The 24576-nt window shown below is 40.5% G+C and overlaps 1 protein-coding gene across 1 annotated transcript in view; it reads right to left on the minus strand.

Annotated features, from left to right (window-relative positions):
* The window catches only part of LOC117531936, a 303771-nt gene that overhangs the window by 252717 nt on the left and 26478 nt on the right, over window positions 1-24576 (minus strand). Inside the window, exons 70-125 of the mRNA XM_034195126.1 lie at window positions 24127-24233; window positions 23705-23872; window positions 23274-23473; window positions 23070-23182; window positions 22600-22706; window positions 22178-22345; window positions 21747-21946; window positions 21543-21655; window positions 21073-21179; window positions 20651-20818; window positions 20220-20419; window positions 20016-20128; window positions 19546-19652; window positions 19124-19291; window positions 18693-18892; window positions 18489-18601; window positions 18019-18125; window positions 17597-17764; window positions 17166-17365; window positions 16962-17074; window positions 16493-16599; window positions 15317-15522; window positions 15129-15214; window positions 15006-15031; window positions 14826-14847; window positions 14705-14732; window positions 14535-14613; window positions 14290-14436; window positions 13984-14195; window positions 13769-13872; window positions 13558-13676; window positions 13293-13460; window positions 12862-13061; window positions 12658-12770; window positions 12196-12302; window positions 11840-12007; window positions 11409-11608; window positions 11205-11317; window positions 10735-10841; window positions 10313-10480; window positions 9882-10081; window positions 9678-9790; window positions 9209-9315; window positions 8033-8238; window positions 7845-7930; window positions 7722-7747; window positions 7542-7563; window positions 7421-7448; window positions 7251-7329; window positions 7006-7152; window positions 6700-6911; window positions 6485-6588; window positions 6274-6392; window positions 6009-6176; window positions 5578-5777; window positions 5374-5486 (exon numbers count right to left, since the gene is read on the minus strand). Coding sequence (XP_034051017.1) covers window positions 5374-5486; window positions 5578-5777; window positions 6009-6176; window positions 6274-6392; window positions 6485-6588; window positions 6700-6911; window positions 7006-7152; window positions 7251-7329; window positions 7421-7448; window positions 7542-7563; window positions 7722-7747; window positions 7845-7930; window positions 8033-8238; window positions 9209-9315; window positions 9678-9790; window positions 9882-10081; window positions 10313-10480; window positions 10735-10841; window positions 11205-11317; window positions 11409-11608; window positions 11840-12007; window positions 12196-12302; window positions 12658-12770; window positions 12862-13061; window positions 13293-13460; window positions 13558-13676; window positions 13769-13872; window positions 13984-14195; window positions 14290-14436; window positions 14535-14613; window positions 14705-14732; window positions 14826-14847; window positions 15006-15031; window positions 15129-15214; window positions 15317-15522; window positions 16493-16599; window positions 16962-17074; window positions 17166-17365; window positions 17597-17764; window positions 18019-18125; window positions 18489-18601; window positions 18693-18892; window positions 19124-19291; window positions 19546-19652; window positions 20016-20128; window positions 20220-20419; window positions 20651-20818; window positions 21073-21179; window positions 21543-21655; window positions 21747-21946; window positions 22178-22345; window positions 22600-22706; window positions 23070-23182; window positions 23274-23473; window positions 23705-23872; window positions 24127-24233 — 7350 coding nt within the window. The remainder of the gene's footprint in view (window positions 1-5373; window positions 5487-5577; window positions 5778-6008; window positions 6177-6273; window positions 6393-6484; window positions 6589-6699; window positions 6912-7005; window positions 7153-7250; window positions 7330-7420; window positions 7449-7541; window positions 7564-7721; window positions 7748-7844; window positions 7931-8032; window positions 8239-9208; window positions 9316-9677; window positions 9791-9881; window positions 10082-10312; window positions 10481-10734; window positions 10842-11204; window positions 11318-11408; window positions 11609-11839; window positions 12008-12195; window positions 12303-12657; window positions 12771-12861; window positions 13062-13292; window positions 13461-13557; window positions 13677-13768; window positions 13873-13983; window positions 14196-14289; window positions 14437-14534; window positions 14614-14704; window positions 14733-14825; window positions 14848-15005; window positions 15032-15128; window positions 15215-15316; window positions 15523-16492; window positions 16600-16961; window positions 17075-17165; window positions 17366-17596; window positions 17765-18018; window positions 18126-18488; window positions 18602-18692; window positions 18893-19123; window positions 19292-19545; window positions 19653-20015; window positions 20129-20219; window positions 20420-20650; window positions 20819-21072; window positions 21180-21542; window positions 21656-21746; window positions 21947-22177; window positions 22346-22599; window positions 22707-23069; window positions 23183-23273; window positions 23474-23704; window positions 23873-24126; window positions 24234-24576) is intronic.

Below are 24576 nucleotides of genomic sequence, written 5' to 3' on the forward strand. Positions count from 1 at the left end.
GTACTATAAAGTTATTTTCCTTTTAACTTCACAAGATTATTTTTTATTCACTGACTCTGTATGTCACTAATAAAATTGATGTACATAATGTACAGTGTTTTTTGTCAGCAGCTGTATGTGTGTGTAACGTGTTTTGTGTGCTGAGTGATCATAAAATGCTGCAAAAAGGCACCAAGTGAGGCACGCAGTTGTCCTGCCACATGGTAGGGGGCACTAGTGATCCCAGGGATTCTTCTTGCAGCAACTCCTCAGCTGCAGAATAAGTGACAGCAAGCTACAGTTTACAATTAGCAAGTTAAGAGCCACGGCTCATTTAATTTACTTTCAGAATGGATAATTACATATCCAAAATGAAACAATTTTCTAAACTGGACTTTTAATCGAAGCAGGAGGTAATTAAAGGATGGACTGTGGAATAGAATGGAGTGGAACACACAGGTAAAGTTTGGTTGTGTGGACATCCAGCAAGAAAACACCTTTTCTGCTGCCTTGTGACTGTCTGGATTCAGATGGAATATTGTGACCTGAAGAATTTTCTCATCAAACACGAGCGGTCGACCGCTCACATTCAGAGCCAGAAAGGAGGACTTTCTTGCCTGGCAGTGATCTCCACTGAGACAGAGAGACTTTTCAAACTGAAGGAAGATAAGGAAAACTTACAGACAAGTCATTGATTGATTTTGTTAGACGGAGCGGCACGTGTGGACTTCATTTGTAAGTAATCATGTTTTTTAATATGTATATGTCGCAGACATGACGAGCAAAGCTCTTCAGCTTCTCACCATGTCATTTATGTCCTTCATACGGTTTTTTGAGTAACTGCTTCGGTGGAGCATGAGCATAGCCAAAACTTTTCAGGTTCTGGGGAGCTCTGCCCCCCACACCCCCCGGCTTTTATTTTATTTATTTATTTTGCCTTTCAGCTTCTGGAGAGCTCCCCGCCTTTTTTTTTTTTGCCTTTCAGCTTCTGGGGGGAGCTCTGCCCCCCACACCTTTTTAAGCATTTTTCTTTTTTTTTTTGCCTACAATATGGCCAAATTATCATAATGCAATATTGTCATATCAATATGATATAAGATATGACTATGATTTCACACAAAGTGCAGCAACAGTGAAAATTAAACATTCTTAAAACAGTAATAATACCACACTCATTTTTCACTCATCACAAGCTTAGGATATAGTACCCTCCAAAAGTACTGGAACACTTGGTATTTCACATATTATGTTAGAAAGATTAAAAAAGAAAATAAGATTATAAAATCAAACCTTCACTGTGCCTTGTGATAGAATCACTACGATGACCGCTCCAAGATGGCGGCCACATTTCTTGTGCCTCAGCAACCAATGCGGCATCTACTCCTCTTTATAATGTCTAAGTTCGTCTGCCGTTGGTTTGTGGCTTTTTACGGCTTTTTACAATAACGGTTTGTGGCTTTTTCCCCACTGCAGAGTTTTTTTTTTGTGCCATTTCCGGTTTGTGCCTCCATCTACCATAGAGTGAGCCTTGCGCTGCTGCACGATGCTCCGCTCATGTTAATTAAATGTGCTTTTTTGTGTGGTACAGTCTGTATGTGTAAAGAATGCTGATGAGATTTTACACATAACCCGTTAACTGCTGTCAATCAAACGGTGAATACGCTACTCTGTGGGGTTTATATGTTTGTAAATCTGACTGATGAAGTCAGTGCCTCACCAGCCAGCAACCTCACCGCACGTCAATGGCTGCATGGAAGTCGGGGACAGTACCTCTGCACTGACAGACTGGGATGGTGGTCCCCCTGTTTAAACAAGAGTCATAAGACATATCCCCCCTGCTCCTCACAAATCAGGAATACAAAGTGTCAGAGGATCACCCAACTACACCCTTATTGTAAATATGAATGAAATTGGTCAACTGGTTCTTGAGATATTGTGCTAACAAGGGAATGACAACATCTTGAATATCTTGCTGTGACTGTGTAATTCACCCCAAGGTCACCATAATCGACTGGTGTCGGGGGCTCACCCAAGAACACCCTTATGCTAAATATGAATGAAATTGGTCAACTAGTTCTTGAGATATAGCACGAAGAAGCAAAAACGAACGGACGTATTTCATACCGGGGGGATCAAAAAGGGTACCAAAAGGGTATCTGCTCCAATTATAGAGGAATGTCACTTCTCAGCCTCCCTGGGAATGCCTATGCCAGGGTAGTAGAGATGAGATCGATCATCAAACCTCAGATTCAGGAGGAGCAATGTGGGTTCCATCCTGGCCGTGGACCAGGAGATCAGCTCTTTACCCTCGCAAAGACATTAAACGAGCTTGGGAGTATGAAGGACCAGTCTGCATGCATTTTGAGGTTTTGGAAAAAGCATATGACTGGGTCCCCTGAGGTGTCCTGTGGGGGTGGGCAAATGCAAGAGTATGGGGACCTGAAAAACTGCAATGCACAATCCAGCCTCTGTATGAACAAAATAGGAGCTGTCGCCACTTCCTTGCCATCACCTCAAACCTGGTGCCGATTTTGGAAATAATTTCAAAGCGCAGTAAGGGGTTGGATGTGTCCAGTTTGGTGATGTCAGAATTACATCTGTGCGGTGTGAAACAGCAGGGATGAGGATCAGCTCCTGCAAATATGAGACCATGTTCTTCTGTCAGAAAAGGTTGGAGGCATTCAAGAAGCTTGGGGTCTTGTTCACAAGTGGAGAAAGATAGACAGCAAGATTGGCAGATGATTTGGGGCTATTTTTTATGTTCTGCGGATGCTGTACTGGACTAAAGAAAGCTGAGCCACAAGGTGAGGCTCTTGAAGTATCAGTCCTGTCCTCAACTACGATCATGAAATTTAGGTACTGACCGAAAGAACAAGGTTGTGGATCCGAATTGGCGTGAGTTAAGATTTCTCCATCAGGTAAGTGGGCATACACTCTGGGACAGGGTGAGAAGCTGAAATGTGATCGAGGAACTCTGTGTACAGCTTCTGCTTCTTTGCATTGAAAGGAGCCAGCTGAGCTGGTTCTGGCATCTGGTGAGAAGGTCTCCTTGTCATTTGCTAAGAAGGTCTTCCAGTCACATGCAATTGGGAAGAGGCCAACGTCAGGAATATATTTCATAGCTGGCTTGGATATGCATAGGGGTCACCCAGAAAGAGTGACAAGACTTAGCTAATGATAGTGAAGTGTGGGTTGAAATGGTTGGTCTATTACCACTGCAACCCAGACCAAGATGAGTGCCAGAAAATGAAGGACTAAAAAAAAAACAAACAAACAAAAAAAAAACGTTAGATTATCCTCGATCAGCATCACATACAGGCATGGAATCTCATATGTAGGATTTGTAAATTTTTGAAAAACTTATTTTCATAATGAAAGATAAAATACTGAAATACTGAAAAAAACTGATGACCAACATAAAGTCATCTAAATGTTCAACAGTAATAAAATGTAAATCGTGCCTTTTCAAAAATGCCAGTATATAAAACATATTACTTACTGTGGAGAGGTTGAAAGCATTCAGCTCTGTGAAGGTAGCCTGCTCGACAAATGAGCCCAGGTTTATCTCAAGAAATTGTGCATCATTCTGAATTCCTTTTCTGCAAGCTAATGGGGAAAAAAACAAACAAAAAGGATGTCATGACATTTCAGCAAAGAATTCCTTAACAAACAGACAAAAAAACAAACAAGGGTGAAAACAAACTCTACACAACTTAGTTGGAGGAGGTGATACACCGAGTCTGTTCTCAGTACAATCTGACAAACTGTGGCACAATTCCAAGTCCAGAAATAAGCCCAAAGAAAAAGCATGTGGTCACGTTTACAATGCCAATTCCAATGAAGTCAGGACGTTGTCTAAAATGTAAATAAAACAGAATATAATGATTTGCAAATCCTTTTCAACCAATATTCAATTGAATACACCACAAAGACAAGATATTTAATGTTCAAATTGATAAACTGTATTGTTTTTGTGCAAATATTTGCTCATTTTGAAATGAATGCTTGCAACACGTTTCAAAACAGTTGGCAACAAAAGACTGGGAAAGTTCATGAATGCTCAAAAAACACCGAATTGTAAACAGGTGTGTGCCATGATTGGGTATAAAAGGAGCATCCCCAAAAGGCTCAGCCGTTCACAAGCAAAGATGGGGCAAGGATTACCGCTTTGAGAACAACTGTGTGAAAAAAAATAGTCCAACAGTTAAAACAATGTTTCTTAACATTCAATTGCAAGGAATTTAGGGATTCCATCATCAACAGTCCATAATACAATCAGAAGATTCAGAGAATCTGGAGAACTTTCTACAAGTAAGCGGCAAGGCCGAGAACCAACATTGAATGCCTGTGACCTTCGATCCCTCAGGCGGCACTGCATTAAAAACCAACATCATTGTATAAAGGATCTTACCACGCGGGCTCAGGAACACTTCAGAAAACCATTGTCAGGTAACACAGTTTATCGTGACATCTACAAGTGCAAGTTAAAACTCTACCATGCAAAGCGAAAGCCATACATCAACAACATCCAGAAACGCCGTCGCCTTCTCTGGGCCCGAGCTCATTTGAAATGGACAGATGCAAAGTGGGAAAAGTGTGCTGTGATCTGATGAGTCCACATTTCACATTATTTTTGGAAATCATGGACGTTGTGTCCTCCGGACAAAAGAAGAAAAAGACCATCCAGATTGTTACCAGCGCACAGTTCAAAAGCCAGCATCTGTGATGGTATGGTGGTGTGTTTTTGCCAATGGCATGGGCAGCTTACACATCTGTGATGGCACCATCAATGCTGAAAGGTACATCCAGGTTTTGGAGCAACACATGCTGCCATCCAAGCAACGTCTTTTTCAGGGACGTCCCTGCTTATTTCAGGAAGACAATGCCAAGCCACATTCTACACGTGTTACAACAGCATGGCTTCATAGTAAAAGAGTGCGGGTACTAGACTGGCATGCCTGCAGTCCAGACCTGTTGCCCATTGAAAATGTGTGGCGCATTATGAAGAGCAAAATACGACAACAGAGACCCCAGACTGTTGAACAACTCAAGTTGTACATGAAGCAAGAACGGGAAAGAATTCCACCTACAAAGCTTCAACAATTAGTGTCCTCAGTTCCCAAATGCTTATTGAGTGTTGTTAGAAGGAAAGGTGATGTAGCACTGTGGTAAACATACCACTGTTCCAGCTTTTTTGAAACATGTTGTAGGCATACATTTCAAAATGAGCCAATATTTGCACAAAAACAAAAAAGTTTATCAGTTTGTCTTTGTGGTATATTCAATTGAATATCGGTTGAAGAGGATTTGCAAATCATTGTATTCTGTTTTTATTTACATTTTACACAACGTCCCAACTTCATTGGAATTGAGGTTGTACTTCATCAGACCTACCTGGTGTGTTGAATTCACTGGCAGAATCCTTCAAGAAGTTGAGCAAAACTGCAGCATTTGCTCTTTGTCTTTCCGGAGGTGTTGTGGAGTAAACATGGCTCAGCCCCTTCACACTGCAAAGGGTCAACACAATAAGTATAATCAAATTCCTCTTTAACATTTTATTAATTGGAAACATGGTGTGTTTATGTTTGCAGTGCTTACACAGCACGATAGTTTGTGCAGTTTATGAACGACGTTACATTCATGAGCATCAACGGGTTGAAGCTTGCCAGACAAGGTCTTAGCAAATCGAGGAACCACCGGTTCCACTCATTTTCACTGAAGCTTGGAAGACGGGGCGCGATGAGGTCAAAGGTCCGATTCATTGCGAGATCTCTTGCACTGGACTCAATCACAATATTCTGTCCAATTACAAAATATGAAATCAGATACATGTTACACAGTTTGCATGTTGCACGTAGTTCAGAAGTCATTAGCAAGCAGTTGAAGAGCAAAAGGAATGTTCTCAATCATCTGATACAATAAGAACACTGTAACTGATGTATAGAAGTAGATGCATATGTATAATTTGACTTTGCTTGTTTTAAAGAATGGGAATTTTCTTCTTGCCCCAATGTCAGAGGGAAGCTTACCGGTGCATTGTCTGTGAGTTCAGTGAGCAAAACCTCCACATTTTCAAAGCCATCGGCCTGCTCGAGCCGGTCAAATACGAGCCTGACTGTGTCTGTATTATTGATGTTCCCTGAGCTCTGTAGAACTTGTGCCAACTGAGAAGGACGGAGCTGTGAAATGGAGTCAGTCTAAAAGGGCATGGACAAAATCAAAGAGCAATCAATACAAAAAAAAGTGGAATTTTTAATTTGAATAGACAAGACTGCGGTCAGTTCAGTTACGTACAACAGAAAAATTGGGATTGAGGGTTTGCAAATCCTGCAGATCTGCAAATTCAGAGAAGCTACCAAAGTTATCCTGGAGCCACTCTTTAGTACCACTGCTGGCTGAGACACAGCCAGGATCTGGGAAGAAAAAAAGACAAAGACTTGGATGAACCACTGTGACCAAAGGCCGTCACCACTTTAATCAATTGAAACACAGTGCCTGCCTTTACCTGATGAGTCATTTTTCACAAGGAACGGCTGGATGAAATGAGTCAAGACTGATTTCTGTGTCTCTCTCTTCATGGATGGTTGGACTCTGCTGAATGCCCGGATGCTAACATTGAAGAGTGAAGGCCAAATCAACAAGTGTATAATCAAATGTATATCTCCAAGATAATCTGCCATCAATGTCCACAGTTCAGAAATATGTAACCTGGTTACTTACACAGTGTGGTACGTTTGGCAGCTGAAGTTTGTCGAGCTGAGACAAAACAGGAAGTTGGGTGATGAAGCAGCCAAAAATGGATGAAGGTTTGTCTCAAACCATCTCTTGACAAAGGCATCATCTTGCACTTGCATCTGGCTGAAGTTGGCAATTATCACCTCTCCAACAGCCTCAAGAATGGGGGTCAAGGACTGACTGCTGGTGTTGGGAGCCTTAAATTGGGCAGGTGGGGAGGTCTCATTTAATAGGGCACCAGGTTCACAGGGAAAACACCAATTTTTTCTGAAATGACACTTTTGGACTTACCATAGCAGAGTACATGGTAAGAGCCTCATCCAGCACAGGAGAAGCTTCTCGGATGAAAAGCTTCCAGACCTCTGGGGAGTATGTCATTTGGCTTTGCAGCGAACAGTTCAACAGTGTCGCAACGTTGCTGGGTGTGAGATGTGTAGCCTTAAAATGAGACAAAAATAAAGACTGAGTTCATGACAATTCATCTCAGGAAGTAATTAAAGCAGAAGACACTGAAACCTGAAATAAAACAATCTTACTGAGGAACAGGCGTGTGCAGTGATGGAAATATTGCACAGGGCTTCTGTCAAGTTGCCACCAGATTGGATTTGTTGTGACCTAAACAAAACGATAGTATGAAAAACAGTGTTACTTAAAGGGGAAAAGGAAGAAAACCAGAACACTGCACTTCAAACAGTGATTCACCTACCCGCTGACGTCAGCACAGATATGACTCACTGTAAAAAGACAATATTCATGCATCACATAATTGCACTTTCCAGTGTCATTTTGCAATCACGCTGGAGCTCGCTCCACTTTTACACACTTACCGTTAACTGCTGTGTTGTTGCACTGGAGACAAAAACATCATCATTATTACACTTGTGGCATATTTGACACAGATCAAAAATTTTTTGTCTCTTAAAGTTTCAATAATAAACTCTAACCTTGTCAACTGTCAAGTGTAAATATGTTCAATATGTATAAAATACAAAAGAAAAGCAACTTACCCTCAGAGAACCTGTAATGCGACAACCTGTTTGACAGACAAAATAAAGTATCAAGTGAATACAGCTCTGACAGAAATACCTCATTCAATAAAAATGCCAGAAAGCATTTTTTTTATCACTTACGTAGGAATTTCATTTGGAGGCTTCCTATGCTTGATTTCACACTCTCTGGAAGATTCAATTTGAAGCACTGCTGAAGACCATTGACTCTAAAAACAACAACACAGTGAGATGATTTGTCAGGAACCAGAGTTCGATGACAAACACAAACAACATTTTTATGTGCAGACTTGAAAATTTCCATTTCTTACATGGCAGTGTATGATGGACAGTCAGCGTTCCTGGGGATTTGTCTGAAAAAGGCCTGGATGAACTGACTGAGCGGGTCAGTGTCTGAGGAATCCAAGAACGTGTTGCACACCACCTTTATGAAGGTCTCATTCTCCAAAGCACCAGTGTCTGGATCCACAAGTAACTCAGCCTTTTGCTGCGGTGTGAGACGGTCCAGAACTTCCATCTGTGGGAACAAAATGAGTTTGGTTGTGGTTTGTGCTTGTGTTGAGTCGCTGCCTTAATAAAAACTCATTTATATTCTTGTGTAAATTCATGTAAATGCATTCAAAGCCAGAGTCTGTTTTTTCCAATGAAAGAAAGTCTAGATTAATGAAAAAAGTCACATAATCTTGTCTAAAATCCTGTTTGAACAGCACAATGTTTATTTTCCATAGAGAGAAAATTTTTTACTGTGTTTGCTGAGTGCACAGTTCACTTTTCCCATTTCTTTTATCTTTCAGGTGTGTTGATGAAGCCAGCGACAATTCCATAGATTCTTGTCCTTATCTGACTTTTTCAAACAGTCTTTCTCACCATCTTCTCTCTGTTCGACGCCGTTCCGTGACACAGACATGCTGAACAATTCTTCTTTTAAAAACTTTAGAGCTCTAAAGGTTTGCGATGTCCACATGCTACATTTAGCTTAAGCTTTGCGCAGGAGCCACACATCGTCTCCGCAGCAACCAACCAGTCCTGTTTTACACTTTACGAGAGGGATTTTTCTCCTCAAAACTCCGTGGATCCGAGGACACTGATTTGTATCTGTAACACACAGATCAGTGTCCGTGGACCGCCGTGGTCTTATAAAATTTCCACGATATTGAAAAAAAAGAACATGTTGCGATAGACATTTTAAAAACTCAATGACGATCACAATTACCCCCCCGATGAAATCCCTGGAATTTCACAAATCCATGGAGTTTTCACAGCCCTGAAAACAAGGCTGACCATCACTGGCATACCTGCTTAATTAAACAATTATAAAATGGTATTTTATGACAAAGTAGGACATTTGATTATACTAATGTTATAAAAACATTAACAGACTCAATATTCAGATCTATAACTTGTACACAAAGACTTGAGCTGAAGATAGTAATCATGGATCATTGGGTCTTTTTAAAAAACTTTGAATAGAAAAAAATATTACTTACGATGGAGACGTTGAAAGCTTTCAGGTCTGTGAAGGTAGCCTGCTCTACAAATGAGCCCAGGTTTTTCTCAAGAAATTCTGCATCGTTCTGAATTCCTTTCCTGCAAGCTAAGGAACGAAAAAGAAAAAAGCAATTTTATCATATTTCAGCAAACTTTTATTTATTCCTTAACTTACAAGGGAACAGGGGAGTTACGGGTTCCAAATCAGGACCATTCAGATAACAGATCCAACAGACAAAAGTAAACTCCTTTCTTGATCAGTTTATATGGGCACCACTGGAGAGGTGAGCATGAACTGAAGTAAAGCAAGTGCTCTACAGGCCCATTTCAATTCGGGTTCAAACATTTGGACCCATGAAGACTGACTCCTACACTGAGTCTGTTCTCAGTACAATCTGACAAACTGTGGCACAATTCCAAGTCGCCCAAAGAAAAAACATGTGGTCCAATTTACTTCATCAGACCTACCTGGTGTGTTGAATTCTCCGGCAGAATCCTTCAAGAAGTTGAGCAAAACGGCAGCATTTGCTCTTTGTCTTTCCGGAGGTGTTGTGGAGTAAACATGGCTCAGCCCCCTCACACTGCAAAGGGTCAACACAATAATTATCATCAAATTCCTCTTTAACATTTTATTAATTGGAAACATGGTGTGTTTATGTTTGCAGTGCTTACACAGCACGATAGTTTGTGCAGTTTATGAACGACGTTACATTCATGAGCATCAACGGGTTGAAGCTTGCCAGACAAGGTCTTAGCAAATCGAGGAACCACCGGTTCCACTCATTTTCACTGAAGCTTGGAAGACGGGGCGCGATGAGGTCAAAGGTCCGATTCATTGCGAGATCTCTTGCACTGGATTCAATCACAATATTCTGTCCAATTACAAAATATGAAATCAGATACACGTTACACAGTTTGCATGTTGCACGTAGTTCAGAAGTCATTAGCAAGCAGTTGAAGAGCAAAAGGAATGTTCTCAATCATCTGATACAATAAGAACACTGTAACTGATGTATAGAAGTAGATGCATATGTATAATTTGACTCTGCTTGTTTTAAAGAATGGGAATTTTCTTCTTACCCCAATGTCAGAGGGAAGCTTACCGGTGCATTTTTTGTGAGTTCAGTGAGCAAAACCTCCACATTTTCAAAGCCATCGCCCTGCTCGAGCCGGTCAAATACGAGCCTGACTGTGTCTGTATTATTGATGTTCCCTGAGCTCTGTAGAACTTGTGCCAACTGAGAAGGACGGAGCTGTGAAATGGCACCAGTCTAAAAGGGCATGGACAAAATCAAGGGTTCACCATCACTGGCATACGTACTTCATTAAACAAATAATAAATGGTATTTTATGACAAAGAAGGACATTTGATTATACTAACATTATAAAAACATTAACAGACTCAATTTTCACATCTATAACTTGTACACAAAGACTTGAGCTGAAGATTGTAAACTTTCAGCAGTGATAAATTGGATCATTGGGTCTTTTTAAAACAGTTTGAATAGAAAAAAATATTACTTACGATGGAGATGTTGAAAGCTTCCAGGTCTGTGAAGGTAGCCTGCTCTACAAATGAGCCCAGGTTTTTCTCAAGAAATTCTGCATCGTTCTGAATTCCTTTCCTGCAAGCTAAGGAACGAAAAAGAAAAAAGCAATTTTATCATATTTCAGCAAACTTTCTATTTATTCCTTAACTCACAGGGGAACAGGGGAGTTACGGGTTCCAAATCAGGACCATTCAGATAACAGATCCAACAGACAAACGTAAACTCCTTTCTTGATCAGTTTATATGGACACCACTGGAGAGGTGAGCATGAACTGAAGTAAAGCAAGTGCTCTACAGGCCCATTTCAATTCGGGTTCAAACGTTTGGACCCATGAAGACTGACTCCTACACTGAGTCTGTTCTCAGTACAATCTGACAAAATGTGGCACAATTCCAAGTCGCCCAAAGAAAAAACATGTGGTCCAGTTTACTTCATCAGACCTACCTGGTGTGTTGAATTCACCGGCAGAATCCTTCAAGAAGTTGAGCAAAACTGCAGCATTTGCTCTTTGTCTTTCCGGAGGTGTTGTGGAGTAAACATGGCTCAGCCCCTTCACACTGCAAAGGGTCAACACAATAAGTATAATCAAATTCCTCTTTAACATTTTATTAATTGGAAACATGGTGTGTTTATGTTTGCAGTGCTTACACAGCACGATAGTTTGTGCAGTTTATGAACGACGTTACATTCATGAGCATCAACGGGTTGAAGCTTGCCAGACAAGGTCTTAGCAAATCGAGGAACCACAGGTTCCACTCATTTTCACTGAAGCTTGGAAGACGGGGCGCGATGAGGTCAAAGGTCCGATTCATTGCGAGATCTCTTGCACTGGATTCAATCACAATATTCTGTCCAATTACAAAATATGAAATCAGATACACGTTACACAGTTTGCATGTTGCACGTAGTTCAGAAGTCATTAGCAAGCAGTTGAAGAGCAAAAGGAATGTTCTCAATCATCTGATACAATAAGAACACTGTAACTGATGTATAGAAGTAGATGCATATGTATAATTTGACTCTGCTTGTTTTAAAGAATGGGAATTTTCTTCTTACCCCAATGTCAGAGGGAAGCTTACCGGTGCATTTTTTGTGAGTTCAGTGAGCAAAACCTCCACATTTTCAAAGCCATCGCCCTGCTCGAGCCGGTCAAATACGAGCCTGACTGTGTCTGTATTATTGATGTTCCCTGAGCTCTGTAGAACTTGTGCCAACTGAGAAGGACGGAGCTGTGAAATGGCACCAGTCTAAAAGGGCATGGACAAGAAGAAGGATATTTGATTATACTAACATTATAAAAACATTAACAGACTCAATTTTCACATCTATAACTTGTACACAAAGACTTGAGCTGAAGATTGTAAACTTTCAGCAGTGATAAATTGGATCATTGGGTCTTTTTAAAACAGTTTGAATAGAAAAAAATATTACTTACGATGGAGATGTTGAAAGCTTCCAGGTCTGTGAAGGTAGCCTGCTCTACAAATGAGCCCAGGTTTTTCTCAAGAAATTCTGCATCGTTCTGAATTCCTTTCCTGCAAGCTAAGGAACGAAAAAGAAAAAAGCAATTTTATCATATTTCAGCAAACTTTCTATTTATTCCTTAACTCACAGGGGAGTTACGGGTTCCAAATCAGGACCATTCAGATAACAGATCCAACAGACAAACGTAAACTCCTTTCTTGATCAGTTTATATGGACACCACTGGAGAGGTGAGCATGAACTGAAGTAAAGCAAGTGCTCTACAGGCCCATTTCAATTCGGGTTCAAACGTTTGGACCCATGCAGACTGACTCCTACACTGAGTCTGTTCTCAGTACAATCTGACAAAATGTGGCACAATTCCAAGTCACCCAAAGAAAAAACATGTGGTCCAGTTTACTTCATCAGACCTACCTGGTGTGTTGAATTCACCGGCAGAATCCTTCAAGAAGTTGAGCAAAACTGCAGCATTTGCTCTTTGTCTTTCCGGAGGTGTTGTGGAGTAAACATGGCTCAGCCCCTTCACACTGCAAAGGGTCAACACAATAAGTATAATCAAATTCCTCTTTAACATTTTATTAATTGGAAACATGGTGTGTTTATGTTTGCAGTGCTTACACAGCACGATAGTTTGTGCAGTTTATGAACGACGTTACATTCATGAGCATCAACGGGTTGAAGCTTGCCAGACAAGGTCTTAGCAAATCGAGGAACCACCGGTTCCACTCATTTTCACTGAAGCTTGGAAGACGGGGCGCGATGAGGTCAAAGGTCCGATTCATTGCGAGATCTCTTGCACTGGACTCAATCACAATATTCTGTCCAATTACAAAATATGAAATCAGATACATGTTACACAGTTTGCATGTTGCACGTAGTTCAGAAGTCATTAGCAAGCAGTTGAAGAGCAAAAGGAATGTTCTCAATCATCTGATACAATAAGAACACTGTAACTGATGTATAGAAGTAGATGCATATGTATAATTTGACTTTGCTTGTTTTAAAGAATGGGAATTTTCTTCTTGCCCCAATGTCAGAGGGAAGCTTACCGGTGCATTGTCTGTGAGTTCAGTGAGCAAAACCTCCACATTTTCAAAGCCATCGGCCTGCTCGAGCCGGTCAAATACGAGCCTGACTGTGTCTGTATTATTGATGTTCCCTGAGCTCTGTAGAACTTGTGCCAACTGAGAAGGACGGAGCTGTGAAATGGAGTCAGTCTAAAAGGGCATGGACAAAATCAAAGAGCAATCAATACAAAAAAAAGTGGAATTTTTAATTTGAATAGACAAGACTGCGGTCAGTTCAGTTACGTACAACAGAAAAATTGGGATTGAGGGTTTGCAAATCCTGCAGATCTGCAAATTCAGAGAAGCTACCAAAGTTATCCTGGAGCCACTCTTTAGTACCACTGCTGGCTGAGACACAGCCAGGATCTGGGAAGAAAAAAAGACAAAGACTTGGATGAACCACTGTGACCAAAGGCCGTCACCACTTTAATCAATTGAAACACAGTGCCTGCCTTTACCTGATGAGTCATTTTTCACAAGGAACGGCTGGATGAAATGAGTCAAGACTGATTTCTGTGTCTCTCTCTTCATGGATGGTTGGACTCTGCTGAATGCCCGGATGCTAACATTGAAGAGTGAAGGCCAAATCAACAAGTGTATAATCAAATGTATATCTCCAAGATAATCTGCCATCAATGTCCACAGTTCAGAAATATGTAACCTGGTTACTTACACAGTGTGGTACGTTTGGCAGCTGAAGTTTGTCGAGCTGAGACAAAACAGGAAGTTGGGTGATGAAGCAGCCAAAAATGGATGAAGGTTTGTCTCAAACCATCTCTTGACAAAGGCATCATCTTGCACTTGCATCTGGCTGAAGTTGGCAATTATCACCTCTCCAACAGCCTCAAGAATGGGGGTCAAGGACTGACTGCTGGTGTTGGGAGCCTTAAATTGGGCAGGTGGGGAGGTCTCATTTAATAGGGCACCAGGTTCACAGGGAAAACACCAATTTTTTCTGAAATGACACTTTTGGACTTACCATAGCAGAGTACATGGTAAGAGCCTCATCCAGCACAGGAGAAGCTTCTCGGATGAAAAGCTTCCAGACCTCTGGGGAGTATGTCATTTGGCTTTGCAGCGAACAGTTCAACAGTGTCGCAACGTTGCTGGGTGTGAGATGTGTAGCCTTAAAATGAGACAAAAATAAAGACTGAGTTCATGACAATTCATCTCAGGAAGTAATTAAAGCAGAAGACACTGAAACCTGAAATAAAACAATCTTACTGAGGAACAGGCGTGTGCAGTGATGGAAATATTGCACAGGGCTTCTGTCAAGTTGCCACCAGATTGGATTTGTTGTGACCTAAACAAAACGATAGTATGAAAAACAGTGTTACTTAAAGGGGAAAAGGAAGAAAACCAGAACACTGCACTTCAAACAGTGATTCACCTACCCGCTGACGTCAGCACAGATATGACTCACTGTAAAAAGACAATATTCATGCATCACATAATTGCACTTTCCAGTGTCATTTTGCAATCACGCTGGAGCTCGCTCCACTTTTACACACTTACCGTTAACTGCTGTGTTGTTGCACTGGAGACAAAAACATCATCATTATTACACTTGTGGCATATTTGACACAGATCAAAAATTTTTTGTCTCTTAAAGTTTCAATAATAAACTCTAACCTTGTCAACTGTCAAGTGTAAATATGTTCAATATGTATAAAATACAAAAGAAAAGCAACTTACCCTCAGAGAACCTGTAATGCGACAACCTGTTTGACAGACAAAATAAAGTATCAAGTGAATACAGCTCTGACAGAAATACCTCATTCAATAAAAATGCCAGAAAGCATTTTTTTTATCACTTACGTAGGAATTTCATTTGGAGGCTTCCTATGCTTGATTTCACACTCTCTGGAAGATTCAATTTGAAGCACTGCTGAAGACCATTGACTCTAAAAACAACAACACAGTGAGATGATTTGTCAGGAACCAGAGTTCGATGACAAACACAAACAACATTTTTATGTGCAGACTTGAAAATTTCCATTTCTTACATGGCAGTGTATGATGGACAGTCAGCGTTCCTGGGGATTTGTCTGAAAAAGGCCTGGATGAACTGACTGAGCGGGTCAGTGTCTGAGGAATCCAAGAACGTGTTGCACACCACCTTTATGAAGGTCTCATTCTCCAAAGCACCAGTGTCTGGATCCACAAGTAACTCAGCCTTTTGCTGCGGTGTGAGACGGTCCAGAACTTCCATCTGTGGGAACAAAATGAGTTTGGTTGTGGTTTGTGCTTGTGTTGAGTCGCTGCCTTAATAAAAACTCATTTATATTCTTGTGTAAATTCATGTAAATGCATTCAAAGCCAGAGTCTGTTTTTTCCAATGAAAGAAAGTCTAGATTAATGAAAAAAGTCACATAATCTTGTCTAAAATCCTGTTTGAACAGCACAATGTTTATTTTCCATAGAGAGAAAATTTTTTACTGTGTTTGCTGAGTGCACAGTTCACTTTTCCCATTTCTTTTATCTTTCAGGTGTGTTGATGAAGCCAGCGACAATTCCATAGATTCTTGTCCTTATCAGACTTTTTCAAACAGTCTTTCTCACCATCTTCTCTCTGTTCGACGCCGTTCCGTGACACAGACATGCTGAACAATTCTTCTTTTAAAAACTTTAGAGCTCTAAAGGTTTGCGATGTCCACATGCTACATTTAGCTTAAGCTTTGCGCAGGAGCCACACATCGTCTCCGCAGCAACCAACCAGTCCTGTTTTACACTTTACGAGAGGGATTTTTCTCCTCAAAACTCCGTGGATCCGAGGACACTGATTTGTATCTGTAACACACAGATCAGTGTCCGTGGACCGCCGTGGTCTTATAAAATTTCCACGATATTGAAAAAAAAGAACATGTTGCGATAGACATTTTAAAAACTCAATGACGATCACAATTACCCCCCCGATGAAATCCCTGGAATTTCACAAATCCATGGAGTTTTCACAGCCCTGAAAACAAGGCTGACCATCACTGGCATACCTGCTTAATTAAACAATTATAAAATGGTATTTTATGACAAAGTAGGACATTTGATTATACTAATGTTATAAAAACATTAACAGACTCAATATTCAGATCTATAACTTGTACACAAAGACTTGAGCTGAAGATAGTAATCATGGATCATTGGGTCTTTTTAAAAAACTTTGAATAGAAAAAAATATTACTTACGATGGAGACGTTGAAAGCTTTCAGGTCTGTGAAGGTAGCCTGCTCTACAAATGAGCCCAGGTTTTTCTCAAGAAATTCTGCATCGTTCTGAATTCCTTTCCTGCAAGCTAAGGAACGAAAAAGAAAAAAGCAATTTTATCATATTTCAGCAAACTTTTATTTATTCCTTAACTTACAAGGGACCAGGGGAGTTACGGGTTCCAAATCAGGACCATTCAGATAACAGATCCAACAGACAAAAGTAAACTCCTTTCTTGATCAGTTTATATGGGCACCACTGGAGAGGTGAGCATGAACTGAAGTAAAGCAAGTGCTCTACAGGCCCATTTCAATTCGGGTTCAAACATTTGGACCCATGAAGACTGACTCCTACACTGAGTCTGTTCTCAGTACAATCTGACAAACTGTGGCACAATTCCAAGTCGCCCAAAGAAAAAACATGTGGTCCAATTTACTTCATCAGACCTACCTGGTGTGTTGAATTCTCCGGCAGAATCCTTCAAGAAGTTGAGCAAAACGGCAGCATTTGCTCTTTGTCTTTCCGGAGGTGTTGTGGAGTAAACATGGCTCAGCCCCCTCACACTGCAAAGGGTCAACACAATAATTATCATCAAATTCCTCTTTAACATTTTATTAATTGGAAACATGGTGTGTTTATGTTTGCAGTGCTTACACAGCACGATAGTTTGTGCAGTTTATGAACGACGTTACATTCATGAGCATCAACGGGTTGAAGCTTGCCAGACAAGGTCTTAGCAAATCGAGGAACCACCGGTTCCACTCATTTTCACTGAAGCTTGGAAGACGGGGCGCGATGAGGTCAAAGGTCCGATTCATTGCGAGATCTCTTGCACTGGATTCAATCACAATATTCTGTCCAATTACAAAATATGAAATCAGATACACGTTACACAGTTTGCATGTTGCACGTAGTTCAGAAGTCATTAGCAAGCAGTTGAAGAGCAAAAGGAATGTTCTCAATCATCTGATACAATAAGAACACTGTAACTGATGTATAGAAGTAGATGCATATGTATAATTTGACTCTGCTTGTTTTAAAGAATGGGAATTTTCTTCTTACCCCAATGTCAGAGGGAAGCTTACCGGTGCATTTTTTGTGAGTTCAGTGAGCAAAACCTCCACATTTTCAAAGCCATTGCCCTGCTCGAGCCGGTCAAATACGAGCCTGACTGTGTCTGTATTATTGATGTTCCCTGAGCTCTGTAGAACTTGTGCCAACTGAGAAGGACGGAGCTGTGAAATGGCACCAGTCTAAAAGGGCATGGACAAAATCAAGGGTTCACCATCACTGGCATATGTACTTCATTAAACAAATAATAAATGGTATTTTATGACAAAGAAGGACATTTGATTATACTAACATTATAAAAACATTAACAGACTCAATTTTCACATCTATAACTTGTACACAAAGACTTGAGCTGAAGATTGTAAACTTTCAGCAGTGATAAATTGGATCATTGGGTCTTTTTAAAACAGTTTGAATAGAAAAAAATATTACTTACGATGGAGATGTTGAAAGCTTCCAGGTCTGTGAAGGTAGCCTGCTCTACAAATGAGCCCAGGTTTTTCTCAAGAAATTCTGCATCGTTCTGAATTCCTTTCCTGCAAGCTAAGGAACGAAAAAGAAAAAAGCAATTTTATCATATTTCAGCAAACTTTCTATTTATTCCTTAACTCACAGGGGAACAGGGGAGTTACGGGTTCCAAATCAGGACCATTCAGATAACAGATCCAACAGACAAACGTAAACTCCTTTCTTGATCAGTTTATATGGACACCACTGGAGAGGTGAGCATGAACTGAAGTAAAGCAAGTGCTCTACAGGCCCATTTCAATTCGGGTTCAAACGTTTGGACCCATGAAGACTGACTCCTACACTGAGTCTGTTCTCAGTACAATCTGACAAAATGTGGCACAATTCCAAGTCACCCAAAGAAAAAACATGTGGTCCAGTTTACTTCATCAGACCTACCTGGTGTGTTGAATTCACCGGCAGAATCCTTCAAGAAGTTGAGCAAAACTGCAGCATTTGCTCTTTGTCTTTCCGGAGGTGTTGTGGAGTAAACATGGCTCAGCCCCTTCACACTGCAAAGGGTCAACACAATAAGTATCATCAAATTCCTCTTTAACATTTTATTAATTGGAAACATGGTGTGTTTATGTTTGCAGTGCTTACACAGCACGATAGTTTGTGCAGTTTATGAACGACGTTACATTCATGAGCATCAACGGGTTGAAGCTTGCCAGACAAGGTCTTAGCAAATCGAGGAACCACAGGTTCCACTCATTTTCACTGAAGCTTGGAAGACGGGGCGCGATGAGGTCAAAGGTCCGATTCATTGCGAGATCTCTTGCACTGGATTCAATCACAATATTCTGTCCAATTACAAAATATGAAATCAGATACACGTTACACAGTTTGCATGTTGCACGTAGTTCAGAAGTCATTAGCAAGCAGTTGAAGAGCAAAAGGAATGTTCTCAATCATCTGATACAATAAGAACACTGTAACTGATGTATAGAAGTAGATGCATATGTATAATTTGACTCTGCTTGTTTTAAAGAATGGGAATTTTCTTCTTACCCCAATGTCAGAGGGAAGCTTACCGGTGCATTTTTTGTGAGTTCAGTGAGCAAAACCTCCACATTTTCAAAGCCATTGCCCTGCTCGAGCCGGTCAAATACAAGCCTGACTGTGTCTGTATTATTGATGTTCCCTGAGCTCTGTAGAACTTGTGCCAACTGAGAAGGACGGAGCTGTGAAATGGCACCAGTCTAAAAGGGCATGGACAAAATCAAGGGTTCACCATCACTGGCATACGTACTTCATTAAACAAATAATAAATGGTATTTTATGACAAAGAAGGACATGTGATTATACTAACATTATAAAAAAATTAACAGACTCAATTTTCACATCTATAACTTGTACACAAAGACTTGAGCTGAAGATTGTAAACTTTCAGCAGTGATAAATTGGATCATTGGGTCTTTTTAAAACAGTTTGAATAGAAAAAAATATTACTTACGATGGAGATGTTGAAAGCTTCCAGGTCTGTGAAGGTAGCCTGCTCTACAAATGAGCCCAGGTTTTTCTCAAGAAATTCTGCATCGTTCTGAATTCCTTTCCTGCAAGCTAAGGAACGAAAAAGAAAAAAGCAATTTTATCATATTTCAGCAAACTTTCTATTTATTCCTTAACTCACAGGGGAACAGGGGAGTTACGGGTTCCAAATCAGGACCATTCAGATAACAGATCCAACAGACAAACGTAAACTCCTTTCTTGATCAGTTTATATGGACACCACTGGAGAGGTGAGCATGAACTGAAGTAAAGCAAGTGCTCTACAGGCCCATTTCAATTCGGGTTCAAACGTTTGGACCCATGAAGACTGACTCCTACACTGAGTCTGTTCTCAGTACAATCTGACAAAATGTGGCACAATTCCAAGTCACCCAAAGAAAAAACATGTGGTCCAGTTTACTTCATCAGACCTACCTGGTGTGTTGAATTCACTGGCAGAATCCTTCAAGAAGTTGAGCAAAACTGCAGCATTTGCTCTTTGTCTTTCCGGAGGTGTTGTGGAGTAAACATGGCTCAGCCCCTTCACACTGCAAAGGGTCAACACAATAAGTATAATCAAATTCCTCTTTAACATTTTATTAATTGGAAACATGGTGTGTTTATGTTTGCAGTGCTTACACAGCACGATAGTTTGTGCAGTTTATGAACGACGTTACATTCATGAGCATCAACGGGTTGAAGCTTGCCAGACAAGGTCTTAGCAAATCGAGGAACCACCGGTTCCACTCATTTTCACTGAAGCTTGGAAGACGGGGCACGATGAGGTCAAAGGTCCGATTCATTGCGAGATCTCTTGCACTGGATTCAATCACAATATTCTGTCCAATTACAAAATATGAAATCAGATACACGTTACACAGTTTGCATGTTGCACGTAGTTCAGAAGTCATTAGCAAGCAGTTGAAGAGCAAAAGGAATGTTCTCAATCATCTGATACAATAAGAACACTGTAACTGATGTATAGAAGTAGATGCATATGTATAATTTGACTCTGCTTGTTTTAAAGAATGGGAATTTTCTTCTTACCCCAATGTCAGAGGGAAGCTTACCGGTGCATTTTTTGTGAGTTCAGTGAGCAAAACCTCCACATTTTCAAAGCCATTGCCCTGCTCGAGCCGGTCAAATACGAGCCTGACTGTGTCTGTATTATTGATGTTCCCTGAGCTCTGTAGAACTTGTGCCAACTGAGAAGGACGGAGCTGTGAAATGGCACCAGTCTAAAAGGGCATGGACAAAATCAAGGGTTCACCATCACTGGCATACGTACTTCATTAAACAAATAATAAATGGTATTTTATGACAAAGAAGGACATTTGATTATACTAACATTATAAAAACATTAACAGACTCAATTTTCACATCTATAACTTGTACACAAAGACTTGAGCTGAAGATTGTAAACTTTCAGCAGTGATAAATTGGATCATTGGGTCTTTTTAAAACAGTTTGAATAGAAAAAAATATTACTTACGATGGAGATGTTGAAAGCTTCCAGGTCTGTGAAGGTAGCCTGCTCTACAAATGAGCCCAGGTTTTTCTCAAGAAATTCTGCATCGTTCTGAATTCCTTTCCTGCAAGCTAAGGAACGAAAAAGAAAAAAGCAATTTTATCATATTTCAGCAAACTTTCTATTTATTCCTTAACTCACAGGGGAACAGGGGAGTTACGGGTTCCAAATCAGGACCATTCAGATAACAGATCCAACAGACAAACGTAAACTCCTTTCTTGATCAGTTTATATGGACACCACTGGAGAGGTGAGCATGAACTGAAGTAAAGCAAGTGCTCTACAGGCCCATTTCAATTCGGGTTCAAACGTTTGGACCCATGAAGACTGACTCCTACACTGAGTCTGTTCTCAGTACAATCTGACAAAATGTGGCACAATTCCAAGTCACCCAAAGAAAAAACATGTGGTCCAGTTTACTTCATCAGACCTACCTGGTGTGTTGAATTCACCGGCAGAATCCTTCAAGAAGTTGAGCAAAACTGCAGCATTTGCTCTTTGTCTTTCCGGAGGTGTTGTGGAGTAAACATGGCTCAGCCCCTTCACACTGCAAAGGGTCAACACAATAAGTATAATCAAATTCCTCTTTAACATTTTATTAATTGGAAACATGGTGTGTTTATGTTTGCAGTGCTTACACAGCACGATAGTTTGTGCAGTTTATGAACGACGTTACATTCATGAGCATCAACGGGTTGAAGCTTGCCAGACAAGGTCTTAGCAAATCGAGGAACCACCGGTTCCACTCATTTTCACTGAAGCTTGGAAGACGGGGCGCGATGAGGTCAAAGGTCCGATTCATTGCGAGATCTCTTGCACTGGATTCAATCACAATATTCTGTCCAATTACAAAATATGAAATCAGATACACGTTACACAGTTTGCATGTTGCACGTAGTTCAGAAGTCATTAGCAAGCAGTTGAAGAGCAAAAGGAATGTTCTCAATCATCTGATACAATAAGAACACTGTAACTGATGTATAGAAGTAGATGCATATGTATAATTTGACTCTGCTTGTTTTAAAGAATGGGAATTTTCTTCTTACCCCAATGTCAGAGGGAAGCTTACCGGTGCATTTTTTGTGAGTTCAGTGAGCAAAACCTCCACATTTTCAAAGCCATTGCCCTGCTCGAGCCGGTCAAATACAAGCCTGACTGTGTCTGTATTATTGATGTTCCCTGAGCTCTGTAGAACTTGTGCCAACTGAGAAGGACGGAGCTGTGAAATGGCACCAGTCTAAAAGGGCATGGACAAAATCAAGGGTTCACCATCACTGGCATACGTACTTCATTAAACAAATAATAAATGGTATTTTATGACAAAGAAGGACATTTGATTATACTAACATTATAAAAACATTAACAGACTCAATTTTCACATCTATAACTTGTACACAAAGACTTGAGCTGAAGATTGTAAACTTTCAGCAGTGATAAATTGGATCATTGGGTCTTTTTAAAACAGTTTGAATAGAAAAAAATATTACTTACGATGGAGATGTTGAAAGCTTCCAGGTCTGTGAAGGTAGCCTGCTCTACAAATGAGCCCAGGTTTTTCTCAAGAAATTCTGCATCGTTCTGAATTCCTTTCCTGCAAGCTAAGGAACGAAAAAGAAAAAAGCAATTTTATCATATTTCAGCAAACTTTCTATTTATTCCTTAACTCACAGGGGAACAGGGGAGTTACGGGTTCCAAATCAGGACCATTCAGATAACAGATCCAACAGACAAACGTAAACTCCTTTCTTGATCAGTTTATATGGACACCACTGGAGAGGTGAGCATGAACTGAAGTAAAGCAAGTGCTCTACAGGCCCATTTCAATTCGGGTTCAAACGTTTGGACCCATGAAGACTGACTCCTACACTGAGTCTGTTCTCAGTACAATCTGACAAAATGTGGCACAATTCCAAGTCGCCCAAAGAAAAAACATGTGGTCCAGTTTACTTCATCAGACCTACCTGGTGTGTTGAATTCACCGGCAGAATCCTTCAAGAAGTTGAGCAAAACTGCAGCATTTGCTCTTTGTCTTTCCGGAGGTGTTGTGGAGTAAACATGGCTCAGCCCCTTCACACTGCAAAGGGTCAACACAATAAGTATAATCAAATTCCTCTTTAACATTTTATTAATTGGAAACATGGTGTGTTTATGTTTGCAGTGCTTACACAGCACGATAGTTTGTGCAGTTTATGAACAACGTTACATTCATGAGCATCAACGGGTTGAAGCTTGCCAGACAAGGTCTTAGCAAATCGAGGAACCACCGGTTCCACTCATTTTCACTGAAGCTTGGAAGACGGGGCGCGATGAGGTCAAAGGTCCGATTCATTGCGAGATCTCTTGCACTGGATTCAATCACAATATTCTGTCCAATTACAAAATATGAAATCAGATACACGTTACACAGTTTGCATGTTGCACGTAGTTCAGAAGTCATTAGCAAGCAGTTGAAGAGCAAAAGGAATGTTCTCAATCATCTGATACAATAAGAACACTGTAACTGATGTATAGAAGTAGATGCATATGTATAATTTGACTCTGCTTGTTTTAAAGAATGGGAATTTTCTTCTTACCCCAATGTCAGAGGGAAGCTTACCGGTGCATTTTTTGTGAGTTCAGTGAGCAAAACCTCCACATTTTCAAAGCCATCGCCCTGCTCGAGCCGGTCAAATACGAGCCTGACTGTGTCTGTATTATTGATGTTCCCTGAGCTCTGTAGAACTTGTGCCAACTGAGAAGGACGGAGCTGTGAAATGGCACCAGTCTAAAAGGGCATGGACAAAATCAAGGGTTCACCATCACTGGCATACGTACTTCATTAGACAAATAATAAATGGTATTTTATGCCAAAGAAGGACATTTGATTATACTAACATTATAAAAACATTAACAGACTCAATTTTCACATCTATAACTTGTACACAAAGACTTGAGCTGAAGATTGTAAACTTTCAGCAGTGATAAATTGGATCATTGGGTCTTTTTAAAACAGTTTGAATAGAAAAAAATATTACTTACGATGGAGATGTTGAAAGCTTCCAGGTCTGTGAAGGTAGCCTGCTCTACAAATGAGCCCAGGTTTTTCTCAAGAAATTCTGCATCGTTCTGAATTCCTTTCCTGCAAGCTAAGGAACGAAAAAGAAAAAAGCAATTTTATCATATTTCAGCAAACTTTCTATTTATTCCTTAACTCACAGGGGAACAGGGGAGTTACGGGTTCCAAATCAGGACCATTCAGATAACAGATCCAACAGACAAACGTAAACTCCTTTCTTGATCAGTTTATATGGACACCACTGGAGAGGTGAGCATGAACTGAAGTAAAGCAAGTGCTCTACAGGCCCATTTCAATTCGGGTTCAAACGTTTGGACCCATGAAGACTGACTCCTACACTGAGTCTGTTCTCAGTACAATCTGACAAAATGTGGCACAATTCCAAGTCACCCAAAGAAAAAACATGTGGTCCA

The sequence above is a fragment of the Thalassophryne amazonica genome, chromosome 19, assembly GCF_902500255.1.
Source record: "Thalassophryne amazonica chromosome 19, fThaAma1.1, whole genome shotgun sequence".
Lineage (NCBI taxonomy): Eukaryota > Metazoa > Chordata > Actinopteri > Batrachoidiformes > Batrachoididae > Thalassophryne > Thalassophryne amazonica.